The sequence below is a fragment of the Psammomys obesus genome, unplaced genomic scaffold (assembly GCF_907164565.1).
Source record: "Psammomys obesus unplaced genomic scaffold, mPsaObe1.curated_primary_1811, whole genome shotgun sequence".
NCBI classification, from domain to species: domain Eukaryota; kingdom Metazoa; phylum Chordata; class Mammalia; order Rodentia; family Muridae; genus Psammomys; species Psammomys obesus.
In genome coordinates this window covers 12,545,378-12,558,787 of record NW_026591086.1, presented here as the reverse complement: position 1 = coordinate 12,558,787, position 13,410 = coordinate 12,545,378, and the positions used below count along the sequence as shown (strand labels likewise).

The 13,410-nt window shown below is 47.5% G+C and overlaps 1 protein-coding gene across 2 annotated transcripts; it reads left to right on the top strand.

The window, feature by feature from the left end:
- The first annotated feature begins 3,918 nt into the window (after positions 1-3,918).
- Cby2 (chibby family member 2) lies at positions 3,919-12,456 on the top strand. 2 transcript variants are annotated; one of them, XM_055609980.1, is made up of 3 exons: positions 3,919-3,993; positions 4,318-4,398; positions 11,278-12,456. In XM_055609980.1, exons 1-3 carry the CDS (start codon positions 3,919-3,921, stop codon positions 12,454-12,456), a joined length of 1,335 nt encoding a protein of 444 aa, XP_055465955.1. The 2 variants fall into 2 exon arrangements, with proteins under 2 accessions (XP_055465955.1, XP_055465956.1); XM_055609981.1 differs by lacking the exon at positions 4,318-4,398.
- The last annotated feature ends 954 nt before the right edge of the window (positions 12,457-13,410 follow it).

Below are 13,410 nucleotides of genomic sequence, written 5' to 3'. Positions count from 1 at the left end.
TGCCCAGTTGCCTATGCCTTTCTCCATAGGGGAGAACACAAGAGCAGTCAAAGTATAAACCTGACACCCACCTCCGGCCACTGGTCCAAGAGCCTCACTTTATGTGACTTTCTGGAGAACGGGCAGGAGTCTGGGCTCCCTGACAGCCTTCTTGCTGTTGGACAGCTCATCCGGCAGCAGCAGGCTTTAGGACCCTGGGGAGTCTCAGGTACAAGCTCCCCTTATGTTTCTACTCAGCTTGTCTAGGTCAGAAACCCACAAGGCCCACCAACTCCGATTGGGATGACCACCGATTGGGATGCCTGTGGAACATGGGTGATCGATGGTTGTGTTAATCAGAGTAACAACAGGCATTTGGAGGCACAGTCCCAGGTAACGGGCAACCGCAAATGTTATGACTGGGATGGCCCAGGTTAGATGTTTCTTTCTTTGAAAATGAAGGAGAAAAGCAACCCATCAAGCAAGCAGACAAACAGGCCCTCACACGGGCTGTGGGAAACAACACTTTGTTGACAGCTCACAACAGAAGTACCAATGGTACGTCAGCTAGTGGACCTTTGAGCCAAAGGGATAGGAGCAAGTTTTGTATAAGGGGGACCCCTCCAGGCCTCAGTTCTTTGGTGACATTAATTCTTCCCAGTAAAAAACAAAACGAAACAAAAACAAAAACAAAAACTCTGCTCACACCCAGTGCTGTGCAGATGCTGTTCTGGGAGGTGAGGAGAAATGGAATTATGTTTTCAGGCAGCACAGGAGTCACCCACTTAAAGCAGCCAGCGTGGGGGAGGGAAATGGGAAGCATTGTGTTGGTGGGAAGGTTCAATAAGGCAGGCGCGATGCAGAGCAATGAGGAGACACCTCCCCTGCCCCGCCCCCAAATTAAAAATGGAATACTTGGTCATTGAGCAATTTTACTTCTGGACAGGTATCCAAAATAATTCAGAGCAGAATCTCAGAAAGATGTTTGCTCACCGAGTTTACAGTAGCAGTATTTCCAGATACCTGCATCTCGTGAAACATGATTCAGCTTTTTAAAGGAAGGAAATCTTGACTCTTTGTTTCAAGTTATGTAAATTTTGTCATGAAAGGACCAATATTCTGTAATTCCACTCATATGAGCTATCTGATTGTGCCGGCTGGTTTATTGGATTCGTTTGTTTGTTTGTTGTTTTTGCAATTGACACAAGCCAGTTATCTAAGAAGATGGAAACACAGTTGAAAAGGGCCTCCATAAGACAGGCCTGTGGGCAAGCTTCGGGGCTGACTGCTGATGGGGGAGGGCCCAGCTCACTGGATGGTGCTATGCCTGCTCTGGTAGTCCTGGGTGCTATAAGAAACCAGGCTAAGCAAGCCATGATACAAGCCAGTAAATACTGTGGCTATACTCAAAACTACTCTGTCATGGCCTCTGGCTTCTCCGCCCTCACTTCCCTCAGTGATAAAGTGTTACCCAGAAGAGTGAGTTGAAATAAACCCTTTCCTCCCCGAAGTTGCTTTTGGTCACAGTGTTTTATCGTGGCAATAGAAACCCTAACTAAGACATTAATGTAGTTCAAATCATAGAAACAAGAAATGGGGATGCGGTTGCCAAGGGCTGGAGGGAGGGAAGAGGGAGAATTAGTGCTTAATAGGAGTCATAGTTTTCTAAGATGAGAGAATTCTAGCGTGCTCATACGCACAACACTGTGGCTATACTCAAAACTACTGAATTATACGCTGTAGAATGGCAGCAATGGGCAAACCAGCACCGTGCAGTTTTAAAATTACAGAAATGAGTCTGGGAGCTCAGTGGGTTTGCAACTGTGAGGACCTGAATTTGATCTCCCAACCCATGTAAAAAAAAAATCCTAGTGTGGCCCCCCTCTTGTCAGGCAGTGCTGTTAAGGTGGACACAGACAGACCCCTGGGGCTCATTTAATCGTCAAGTTCCAGGCTAATGTCTTCAAAGAAAAGATGGATGACAGCTGAGGGATGACTCCCAAGGTTGTTTCGACTTCCACATGTACTAGTGTTGGTCTTCCTGCTCAGACAGAAGGGTGTCCTGGGACTCAGGAGCCCAGGAACCACACCACTCTAAGAGGAAGCCTCCTCATCAGAGGCCTTGCAGCCCCAGGCGTGGCTATCTCCTGCTGAGCGGAGGAGCTCAGGAGCCCCAGCCCTACTCCATTTTAGTTCTTCCCTTCTCTTCATTTCTTCTTGGCTTCTTCCAATGAGACAGTCACACAGGGCAGCAAGTCTCATAAAAGAAATTTATTGGGAGGGTCCAGGGTTTGGAGGGACAAATCCAGTGTTGGCTGTCCCTGCTCCTGAGAGAGGATAGCAGAGAACGGTGCAGACACAGACTTTATACAAGTTTTCTTAGGGGGTGGAACTTTCTAGGGCAGTGATTTCCGGGGTGAGGATTGGTGAGATTTCAAGTCCTGAGCTTGGAGGAGCTCAGGAATTGGTGGGTCTTCCTGCTCGGGAATTGGTGGCTTTTCACCTAAAATTAGCATAATCTGGGAAGGGTCTTATGGAGGGGCTGGGGATGACTTTTGTGGAAATGCTGTTATGACAGTTAGAGAGGTCGGGGGGGCGGTGACTGCTTTCCTGCTTCATAGGTTTACAGTCTATGGCAGGGCTGGAGTGGGCCTGAATAGCCAACAACCAGCATACACACACACACACACACACACACACACACACACACACACACACACTTTAAAAACATCCTTGAATGTCATTTGTTGACAAAAATTCTTTGGCAATGGAACTGGCCATTGATTTTTCTCTGGGGGTATCTTTAAACTTTTGTATATTCAAATTTTCCTATAGCAAGATTTGCTTGTAATTTGGGTATGGGGGACTCAAGTGGCCAGTTTCAGGGTCTCTGGGTCTGTTGATCTTGGGTCACCATTGTCCCTCTACCCCAAGGGGCAAAAGCACACAGGACTAAGATACACAAGGGAATTCTCTTTAATGGCTCTGGAGGCGATGGATTTGACAGAACTAAGGCTGGAGGGGTGGGGTGTTGCCCTTAATGCAACTTCTACATGTGCTCTAATTGTATAATTGTATTTCTCTACCTGATCAGGGCTTCTAAAACCCTTGGAATTTCCTGACAGGATCTTCTTTGGAACACACATCGCCTATGCTTAGTGGAATGGCTCTAGAGGGTGGACTCCAGAGGAACCGATCAGGGGATTAGAAAGTTGGAATTTTCAGTAAACCTCTACCTCTAGGGAAGTTGGGAAGGGTTTGACATTTAGTTAAATAATCAAAGGCCAAAGACTTAATTAAATTTGCCTACATAATGGAACTCCACAAATTCCTCTCATGGGTGCTGATGATGCTGGAAGGCAAACGGGTCCAGAGGCTTTCGCCCTCCAATGTCACAGCCCCTGGTATTACCATTTGGCCCCTCCTGAGCTTCATAGTAAAGTGACCCTAGGTCAAACATTTTTTCCTGAGTTTTGAGAGACAACTATGGAACCTGAGTTGCAGGTCAGGGGAATCCCTGATTCACGAGGGATCAGTTACAAGTGTAAGCTGGCCTTGGTACCTCAATTAAAGATCACCTCGTAGGGCTGAGCCCCTGACTTCTGGGACCTGACACTAACTCCATGTGGCTAGTATCTGAGCGGAACCGAAGAGTCCCTAGTCACCAAATCCTCCCCAGGTCTGGACAATTAATGTTTCTCTCCGAGTAACACAGCTGAAGTAGACGCCACCTCTAAAGAGGGGGGTGGGGGTTCAAACCAGCCTGACGACAGCCAGGGTGACCAAACAAGTGTGAGCGTTAGGGCTATTGTGTGTCACACTGACCCTGGCTAGCCTCACAGGCACAGCCAAGAACAATCTGTCCTACCTACAGAAGCCTCATTCCCACCTGAGACACTTAGAGGCCATGAGCTCTGAAAAGCGCCAGACTGTTCTATGATGTCGCCTCTGGAATGTTCTGAGTGTTTTGGTGACCACCTTATGCATAGGACCTATACGTGGCACCTCACATTGGTATGGCTACTTCTGCGACATAGAAATAATAGTTTAAAACCAGGATGGACTGCAACTGTCTCTGCTTCCAGGACCTTCCACGGGGTTTTCAATCAGTTAGTTCTTGTCTTGATTTCTGTTCGGTGATCAGTGAGATACGTGGTCAGCTATTGTCGACGTATGCCTTTAGACCGGGATTTTTTATAAAGTTTATAATTAATTTGTAATCAGGGCATACGTGTGTAGAAACTGGTTACGAATTTCAGGTGAGTCGCTGAGGCCCTGGGAATGGGTTGGGAAGGAATCTTAATTGGTTTTTTTTTTTTTTTCTTTTCTTTTTCACAGCATTCGAGGCCACATTTTGTGAGAAAGAGTGATACCAGATCTGAATGCCTAGAAATCCCAATCAATGTGGTCCTGCCTCAGGTAAGGACGATCACAGAAAGGTGTAAATGACCGGTTTTAGCTACAATAACCCTGTTTCCAAGCCTTACAGAATGAACAGAGAAGTCAGCCACTCGGCTTCTTGTCATGTTGTTTTTTCCCAACATGGTCTCTCCAGACCTTGGGATCCTCTGGCCTTTGGGGGTGGGGGTGGGGGTGGGAGCTGAGTTGGATGGCTCAGGTCCCCCAGTGCTAGCCTTTCAAGGTTTGATGATACTGTAAGAAAACCTTACCACAGGAGACCCCTCATTGCATGGAGGTGTATAACCACTTGGGCTATCTGTGGAGAGCTAGAACTGAGCTTGAAGTCATAGGCATGAAAATAAAGCCAAGAACTGAAACCCTAGCATATGGCCCATTTGCAGCTGTCAGGAGAACTAAGGCCTGCTGGGGGCCAAAGATGGTTTACTGGACATCCAGTCATTTCTTTTGAGGCCAGTGAATGGTTAAACTTCCCTTACAGCTTGTGGTTCTCAGGTCTCCTGCATGGAACAGCTTTCTTGGTGGAACTCTGACATGACTCTTTCTTCTCCTGCTATGTCACAAAGGGGGGGCATTGCTTTCTCTAGAGTCACCCAAGAGCTCTTTGGAAGAACAGGGCCATGCCACATGTAAAGGTGAAATGTAGGATGGAGGGACACAAGGCACAGGTAATTTATCCAAAAGTTTGATCCAGGGAGGTGTGTACAAAAGAGGATGGTGTTCTGTGTTAGTGTGATTATACAGTAATACAGTCAGGCAAGGAATCATCGTGGATATATGTTTTCTTTACAACATTGTAATGAGCAGCCACTTTCATATCTCATCCAGCTCATGAAAATAGAGCCAGAATATTAGGTAATTATGTCCTGGTCATCCTACAGAAGGACAAGGAACCTTGTTAGGTCTGATTCTTAATACATAAAATAGCATCTGTCTGCTACTGTGTGTGAGGATGGGCATGGTTCCTTTGGCTCCTTACCAGCCCACATGTTAGGGGAAGCCAGGAGATGCCAGAATGGGAAAGGGGTTGGGAGCAGGATTTAGAAGCAGTTTTATTAATGACTGTTCTCAATGTCTCAACCAAACACCTGACAAGAAGCAAGTGAAGAAAGGAAATGTTTATTTTGCCTCTTGGTTCAAGGGATAAGTTCATGGTGAAGAGAAAGCTATGGCGGCAGGGCCACGGCCTCACATCATGGCAGATCAACCTGTTTTATTCCAGCCAGGATCCTGGCTCATGGGTGCTAACCACATTGAGTATGCTGCCCGGCCCCTCATGTTTGTTGTCCTTGATAAAGGATGTCCCCATAGACACATACCAGAGTATGTGCCTTGTTAATGCCCTAGGTGTTTCATAATCCAATCAGGCTGACACAAAGCCTCATTACTGTAGTGGAATAGAAAGATAAGAAAGCTCCTTCTATCTGCTCCTGGCACAGCTCTCCATCCCCAGCTCCCAGAAGCAGCTTAGCAGACAAGGAGAAAGGTGATTTGAGAAGTCTTGGGTTTGTTCTGGTTATCCCACCTACAGACCCCCCCCCCCACCTCTAGCCCCACCTCCTGGGCTGGAGGACCTGGTGTAGATACTTGGATCTTGGAAGGTAAAGGGATATGGAATGAAGGGATCACTGCTGTCTGGAGATTTGTTTCTCTTGGCCCCATGTGGCCTTGAGGCAAGCTCAGTGAGCAGTCATCACGAGGTCAATTAAGCAAGCAACTGATGTTGAAAAGCAGGAAGAGTAGACGTGTTCAAGGTGGCAACACTTGCCGGAGGAACAGAGAGGTCTAATGATGGCCCAAGTCCAACTTGGACGTGAAGTTTGGGTTTCAATAGGGGAGGTTGAACTACACAGAACTAAGCAGTCTTGGTTGAGGCGTGTTCTAGCCCAGCATCATTGTCTCAAGACCCGCTCTCTCCTGCAGGGTGGTTGGACGAGTTATAAGGACTGTGTGAAACCTCTTTCTTTCTGAGAGACCACCTTCCCCTCTGGCTGGCACCGGCCTTTGGAGAAGCCTTTACCTCCTCCAAATATAAAACCACTGGAGAAATGTCTTGGGGTCCTGTGTTTCAATAATCTGATAGCTAAAAGGAGGGCCATAAGTATCTCTTTGGAGTGTATTCATTCCTGCCAGGATGGTTACAAGGCCCACCTGCTATGGAGGCACAAGCTGGCCAGCCTTCCAGGATACTCTAGACTGGTCCTCTTGGATAGGAAAAATAGTCACGGAGAACAAGATGATGTAAACTGACCCCAACCCCCAGGGCTTTGAGAAGGGCCTATATGCTCACTCTACCTCCCCTAAAGAGATAGTGGGGGGGAGGATATTGATGAAGTGCTGATGGCATTATGTGTTGGCCAAGCGTAAGGCAGAGATTTCACAGCTGTGGGAATTGGGAGGCTCAGTATCAAGGACAGAGCTTTGACTCAGGGCAGTGCCCAGCCTGGCACCCTACTTAGTGGGGCCAGCCAATGTCTTAGTCTAATTCTTCTCTTGCTTCTAGAAGATCCCTTCCCTTATCAGGACTGCTAACCCCCAAAGCTGCCTCTGCGTTTCTGTTCCGTGTAGCTTCATTCTGAGCTGAGCTCATCCTATTTGGGAGGGAATTATAACAGTACTCCTGGCTCCTGGCTCCCAGCTCCCAGCATCCAGCTCCCAGCTCCCAGCTCCCAGCCCTATTGGGTGGCTGGAGTTCTCAATCACACTGCAAACACAATGATTCACTAGTTATTGCCCTTAGGTCTTTTCAGGTCTTATGATTTCCTTTTTTTCCTCCTCACATTGAACAAGTGTATTTTCATATCTATTTCCCCCTAGCACATTAACTTGCAAGCCATAGCGTTATTTCCTGTCCAAGCAACTGATCTCCTGATTCCTGACTGATTCCATCTGTATACAGACTCACTTTTCTAGTTATTCAGGCTTCCCCATGAGCACTCTGAGTTTCATTAAGATATTGTTACAGCTAGATCATCAATGAAAGATCTACATCTTGATCAGAATGATCTCTGATAGTACCTCCCAATGCCGACTCCATTTCTCCCTTGCCTTTTTCTCCTTTCTCTTTGGCTCACAGCAATGCCAAGTGGAATAGTTTAAGAGCAAGATTTTAGGAGATTCAAATAATTAGCTAAGACGACTACACCTGCCATCCTTATTCTCTTTGCTCTTAGCATTAAAATTCTATCAAAACCAATCACATTTACCTTGTGAATTATCTTTTCATCTGTTTAGAATTTATTAAAAGAAACATTGTATTTATCATATCACTAGAGAGGTGAGTTTGTTTTTTTGTTCTTTTTGGTTCTTTTTTTGTTTGTTTTTAATTGACAATGAAACGCAGCTGTGAAGTTAGCATTTTGCTTTTTCCTTCTAGGGCCTTGGGCCCTTCAATTCATTAAAAGCTGGCCGAGCATTTCCTACTTGTTAACCCTCAATGGTGTGTTGGCAAGGCAGGTGTTGTTGGCTGACCAGCTTGGGCTTTCTGGGAGCAGTAGACATTCTGGGTGGTACTTTTTTTCAAGTAGGGGAGAGAAGTTCAGTGCTGTTTCCCCAGTTTTCTATTACTATAACAAAATGCCCAAGACCCGAGGCAGTTTACAAAGCGTGGAGGCTGGACGTTCAAGAGCATAGCACTGTAGTAGCACCTGGTCATCTTCTGGCAGGGGTCTTCTTGTGTCACAACACGGTGGAGGGTATCACTTGGTGAGAGCTCACTTTATAACAGGTGTTCCTGCAACAACGCGCTAACCCCTGAATGGGTTCACCTGTTCCCTCCCTATCCAACCCACCCTGAAAATGTCTCCCTTCTCAAACACCACTATCATGTGATTTTGGGGATTAAGTTGCCAGCACATGAAGGCTAGAGGACACGTTCAAACCACAGCAGTGCATGTCTGGCTGCTCGCTGTCCTGGCCCATTCCCGAACTCTTCACATGGAAGGCCACCAACCCCGATGACTCCATTTAAGATTTTACCCCAAGAGTTCTAGTCTTTAGAGATCACATAGCACCAGTAAGAGACCCTGGGGGTGTCACCGTCCTTCCCCCATTGCCTTTTGTTCCACTTTTCTCAGTTGGTTGCTCTGCTATGTTTTTTTCAGGGTCTGTGGGAACTGTATGCCACACAAACGCACTGCTGATTTAAAGCAGCTTCATTAGAAAGAAAACATCAGGAGGGGCTAGGCATGTGCTCGGGAAGGATTCCAATCCACAGGCATCCTTTGGGTTTCAGGCATTCTGTGAGGGCTTTGTTGGTACCCAGGGCTCTTCCTAGACCCCCAGCACTCACACATTGTTAGGTCATAGCTATGAGTACGTTATTTGCTCCTTGCTCCTGAAGGCAGTATCTTGGTCACCTAATACCTGATGGAGGAGATATGATGAGTCTCAGAGTCACAAGGTCCCTCCTATAACATCATTCCCTATTCTGCCACCAAGGAGCCAACTTTGCCCCTTTTCACTTGTTGGTCTCTATCTCTAAGCGAGAACAGGTCCCAAAGACCAAGAAGAAAACTTCCTTCATTGGTTGAACCTCCTAAGCTCCGTAGAATCATCACTCCATGATGTTCCAAGCATGGACAGGCCTCTTGTCAGGACCCAGGTCATCAGATAGAGTAGTTCAGCCAATGGAAGAAATCTGGGAATATCTCTGACCTGGCCCAAGTCTGCTACTGTGAAAGCCTGGGCTGTGAGCACTGGTTAAGGGAGCCTGGGGTCTTGAATCTATGTGTATTTGCTCATCTTTGTTGCTCGCATTTTGGCAGAACTTTTTGTAAAGCAATATACTCAGTGTTTCATGGTGGTTTAGAACTGGGATTTTTAAAGATTACCGGCAGTACTCATTGGTCCTTGTGACAGCTTGTCTACTACTTGTCCTCCTATGAACTCAGGAAACAGGCACAGCAGCCATGTTTAGGCTCCTTTTAGAGGTGATGGAGAAACAGTAACTCCTCGATAGGACTCAGTCATGGGTGTTTTGAGATCAAGGCTCTCGGGGATTGGGAACCATTACTTTGGATTCTAGGTTCAAGATGGCCACTGTCCTGTCCTGGTTTTATTTCTGTTGCTGTGATAAAACGGTCCCATATAAACAGCTCAGGGAGAAAGGGTTTCTCTGATTTACAATTACAGGCCACAGCTAATCACTGTAAGGCAGTGAATGTGAGATGCCTAGTCACATCCAGAGTCAAAAGCAAAGGGAGGCTGATTGTACACTTTCTTCTAGTATTTAGCTTGCTTTCTCCACTCTTACACAGTCCAGGACTCAAACCCCCAGGGTAGAGTACTTCCCACGGAGGGCTGGGTCTCCCCGCACCCATTAACCCAGTTAAGAAAAATCCCTCACAGGAATGCCACAAGGACAACTCAATCCAGGTTATTACTCATTGGGAATTTTTCCCCCCTGGGCGATTCTAGATTGTGTCAAGTTGATGATTAAAATCAGCCATCATTATGCGTAGAATGTTGTGCAGGAGGCAGCCTTTAAAGGGGTGGTTTTCATATTTGAAGAGAGAAGGAAGGCAGGCTTCTCAGGGAATAGAGACCATGCATAAGCATTAACTCTCTCTCTCTCTCTCTCTCTCTCTCTCTCTCTCTCTCTGTACATATATATACTCAATAATTTTGTACACTACTTTAGTGTATCTGTGTCTTTGCATGAAGGCAAGTGTAGAATCTTTTCCAATGTGGCATCAACAGGGTGCTCAGAAAACTTCAGATTTTGGAGCACTCTGGAACTGAGATTTTTCAGATTAGCGATGTTCAAGCTAAAATAATAATTCATTCGCCAGTGTTGTGAGGAGTAAACGAATTATGTAGGTAAAATGCAACCACATAACCAGCAGGGCTTCCTGCAAATCCCTGTAACCACAGCTCTGTGGAAATTAACACCTTCTTTGAGGAGATACAGTTTTTCTCAGTTAAAATTATAGAAACTGTAATTCACACAACTGGCCCAGATTCTTATAACGAACGGATAAATAGGCCAGAGGTTAAACAAAAGAAGTTGATTCTAAACTCAGTACTTTTAGTTTCTACCATATGATTGAATCTTATTATCTGTGGCTTTTCATTTTTTGAGACCAGGGTCTTGTTGTATGAAGCCCAGGTTAGCCTGGAACTTGCTTGTATGGATCAGGATAGCCCTGAAATTGCCTTGAAGTTCTGGTTATGTTTCTGGCCTACACTGCCTCCGAGAAGTTGGGGTTACAGGCCCATACAAGGCGTAGCTCGTTATTAATAGACTTCATAGTTGTGAATTTATAGACTTTGACTAGAGCGCATCGGTGCTCATCATAGAATACCTGTGGTCATTTTTGGATCCGTAGTAAGATTGTGTGTGGGGGTGCGGGCAGGAACTGGGGTTCAGGTGCCTCTCGTTTGAACTCTCGTTCTGGGAAACGGAGTCCTGTTTATAGTTTATGCACCACTATGTTTTTGAAACTTTCGTGCTTCCTGTTGGTTTCACGGCTTAAAGTGGCATCTCCACAGCGCTGTTAAAGACTCTTCCTGAGTACAGTGTGCCTGAGATGTGCCTCGTGGAGCAAGCTTGGTAGACAAACTCTGCTCAGGCACGTATACCCACTGTCAATCTACGTATTCGCGGGGGGTGTCTTTAAATAGAAACATAAATGTTATGCTTGATCAGTTGACAGAGACTTTATGTCCAGAGCCTTCGAGGAACTAGCCCAGCATTACCCCTAGGAACCAGGGTTCAGTATTCATTAATTCATAAGAATGCTACCCAGAAGAGCAAAGGCTGGCTGTGTTTCCTCTGGAGGATGCCGGGAGGTCAGGTGAGGGAGTCTCTAGGCCTCTCGGCCCACCAGCAGTCCTTTCACAGCCCCAAGTTAACAGCTTCCCTTCTCTCTCCCACAGAGGGGAGCCACTGAGCCCTCCCTGAGGCTCCACAACCTGTACAGCACTCCTCGCTGCTCCAGGCAGGCTGCCTTGCCCCGGAGGGTAGCCAGCCAGCACTCCTACCCGCTCAACCGCTTCTCTTCCGTGCCTTTCGACCCGATGGAGCGCCCCACCTCCCAGGCTGACTTGGAATTGGACTACAACCCTCCCCGGGTGCAGCTCAGCGACGAGATGTTTGTCTTCCAGGATGGGCGGTGGGTGAACGAGAACTGCCGCATGCAGTCGCCTCACTTCTCTCCCTCCTCCTCCTTCCACCATAAGCTGCACCACAAGAGGCTGGCCAAGGAGTACCTGCTGCATGAAGAGAACAAGTCTCTCCGGGATGAGAACCGGGCCCTGAGGGATGAGAACAGGGCCCTCCGCAAGGAGAACAAGATACTACAGATCTTTTGGGAAGAGCACAAGGCTACTTTGGGTCAAGAGGAGAGCCAGACGACCTCACCGTTGCTGCACAAGGACACAGCCTCCCAGGAAGCGATGAAGAAAGACGCCACTTCGCCCATCCAGCGCAGCAAGGAGAACACCCTACATCTCATTCGAGAGGAGAACCGGGCCCTCCAGCAGTTGCTGGAGCAGAGGCAAGCCTACTGGGCCCAGACAGATGAGAATGCAACTTCCGCTGAGGAAGGCAAGCACACCTCCTCATCCAAGGAGGAGCCCCAAAACTCAGGGCTACTGCCGGACCAGAGCCCAGGCCTCTCCTCCCCGTTTGAGGAGCCCAAAGGGCCAGCCGCCACACAGGAGGACTCGAAGATGCTGCGAGCCCTGAGGGAGATGATTAACAACTTGTCTGGGTCATCTGGGGATGAGGAGGGCAAGGTGGGCCCCATCCTGGCTGATAGCGGGCAGCCGCTGCAGCTGCTGAGAGAGATGAGCCAGGCGCTGCAGGCCCTGCGGGAGGAGAACCGGCTGCTGCAGGAGGAGAACAGGGCCCTGCACGTCCTGCGTGAGGAGCACCACGCCTTCCAGGAGGAGGAGAAGGCCCTGTGGGAGAACAACAAGTTGAAGCTGCAGCAGCGGCTGGTCATCGACACGGTGACTGAGGTCACAGCCCGGATGGAGATGCTTATTGAGGAGCTGTATGCCTTCATGCCAGCCAAGAACAACAAGGATCCCAAGAAGCCCAGCAGGGTCTGAGGCCTTGGCAGCAGACATAGACACAGACACCAGGCCAGAGAGAATCATCAGCCTTCCTTTGTCTTCCTCACCTTGGTCTACCAGAGCGTGCCTGTGGAATAGCGGAGAAAGGGCCATCCTAAAACCAGTGATACAATAAAGGCAGAGGAGGCTGGCACCAGCCAACACTGGTGTGTGGAATTATGGCTTCTCCTCCACCCCTCTCCTCAGTCTTTTAACTTCCTACTTCCTTTTCTTCTGCTCCCTTACTCCTCTCCTTATCAACCATCTCATTATTCAGTCCCCCTTCCTCTTCCTTCAACCCCTGCACTTTTTCTCCCCTTCTATAGTTAGCTGGGTGTGGTGGTGCATTTCTGTACTTTTAGGAATCAGGAGCCTGAGGCAGGAGGATGGTGAAATTTAAGGTGTACCTTGGTTACATAGTAAAAAGAAAAAACAAAACAAACAAACAAACAACACTGGCTTTACAAAAAGCAAGGGGGCACAGGACACAGACAAGGGATGTAAATCTTTCGAGCAAAATTGAGCTGAAGTCAGAGTTCCTGTAGACCTCTGCCCATACTCATCACATACCTTGGCAAAACTTATAAAACATGATGAATCCACATGGACTCTTCATTGGCATGCAGAGTCCGTAGTTTGTTAGGATTCTCTTGCTACGTTCCTTAGACAGTGAGCCTCGAACTGTAACCCCCCACGCCTGGAAGTTTTTGTATGTTAATTGTGACCCTCAGGGTCCTTAGAACCCTGTGTGGAGGGCACTGCCATCTCTGACATGAAAACAGGAATTCCGAGCCATTCACCGGTTGACGGTTAGAAAAAGCCAAATGGGGGAGTTCTACTACGGACCAACCAGGTCAGGCTCTTTCCACTAAGACTCACTGCCAGTTTCCTAGTGTCTGAAAATTAAAAGTCATGTTGGCCCCTGTTTTCCAGACTTAAGAACTTGACAAG

Excerpts from the sequence above, each read along its gene's own strand:
- Cby2 (XM_055609980.1), top strand. The coding sequence starts at position 3,919 with ATGTCGCCTCTGGAATGTTCTGAGTGTTTTGGTGACCACCTTATGCAT. Across the intron at positions 3,994-4,317 it reads ATACGTGGCACCTCACATTG|CATTCGAGGCCACATTTTGT; the intron begins GTATGGCTACTT and ends TCTTTTTCACAG. Across the intron at positions 4,399-11,277 it reads TCAATGTGGTCCTGCCTCAG|AGGGGAGCCACTGAGCCCTC; the intron begins GTAAGGACGATC and ends TCTCTCCCACAG.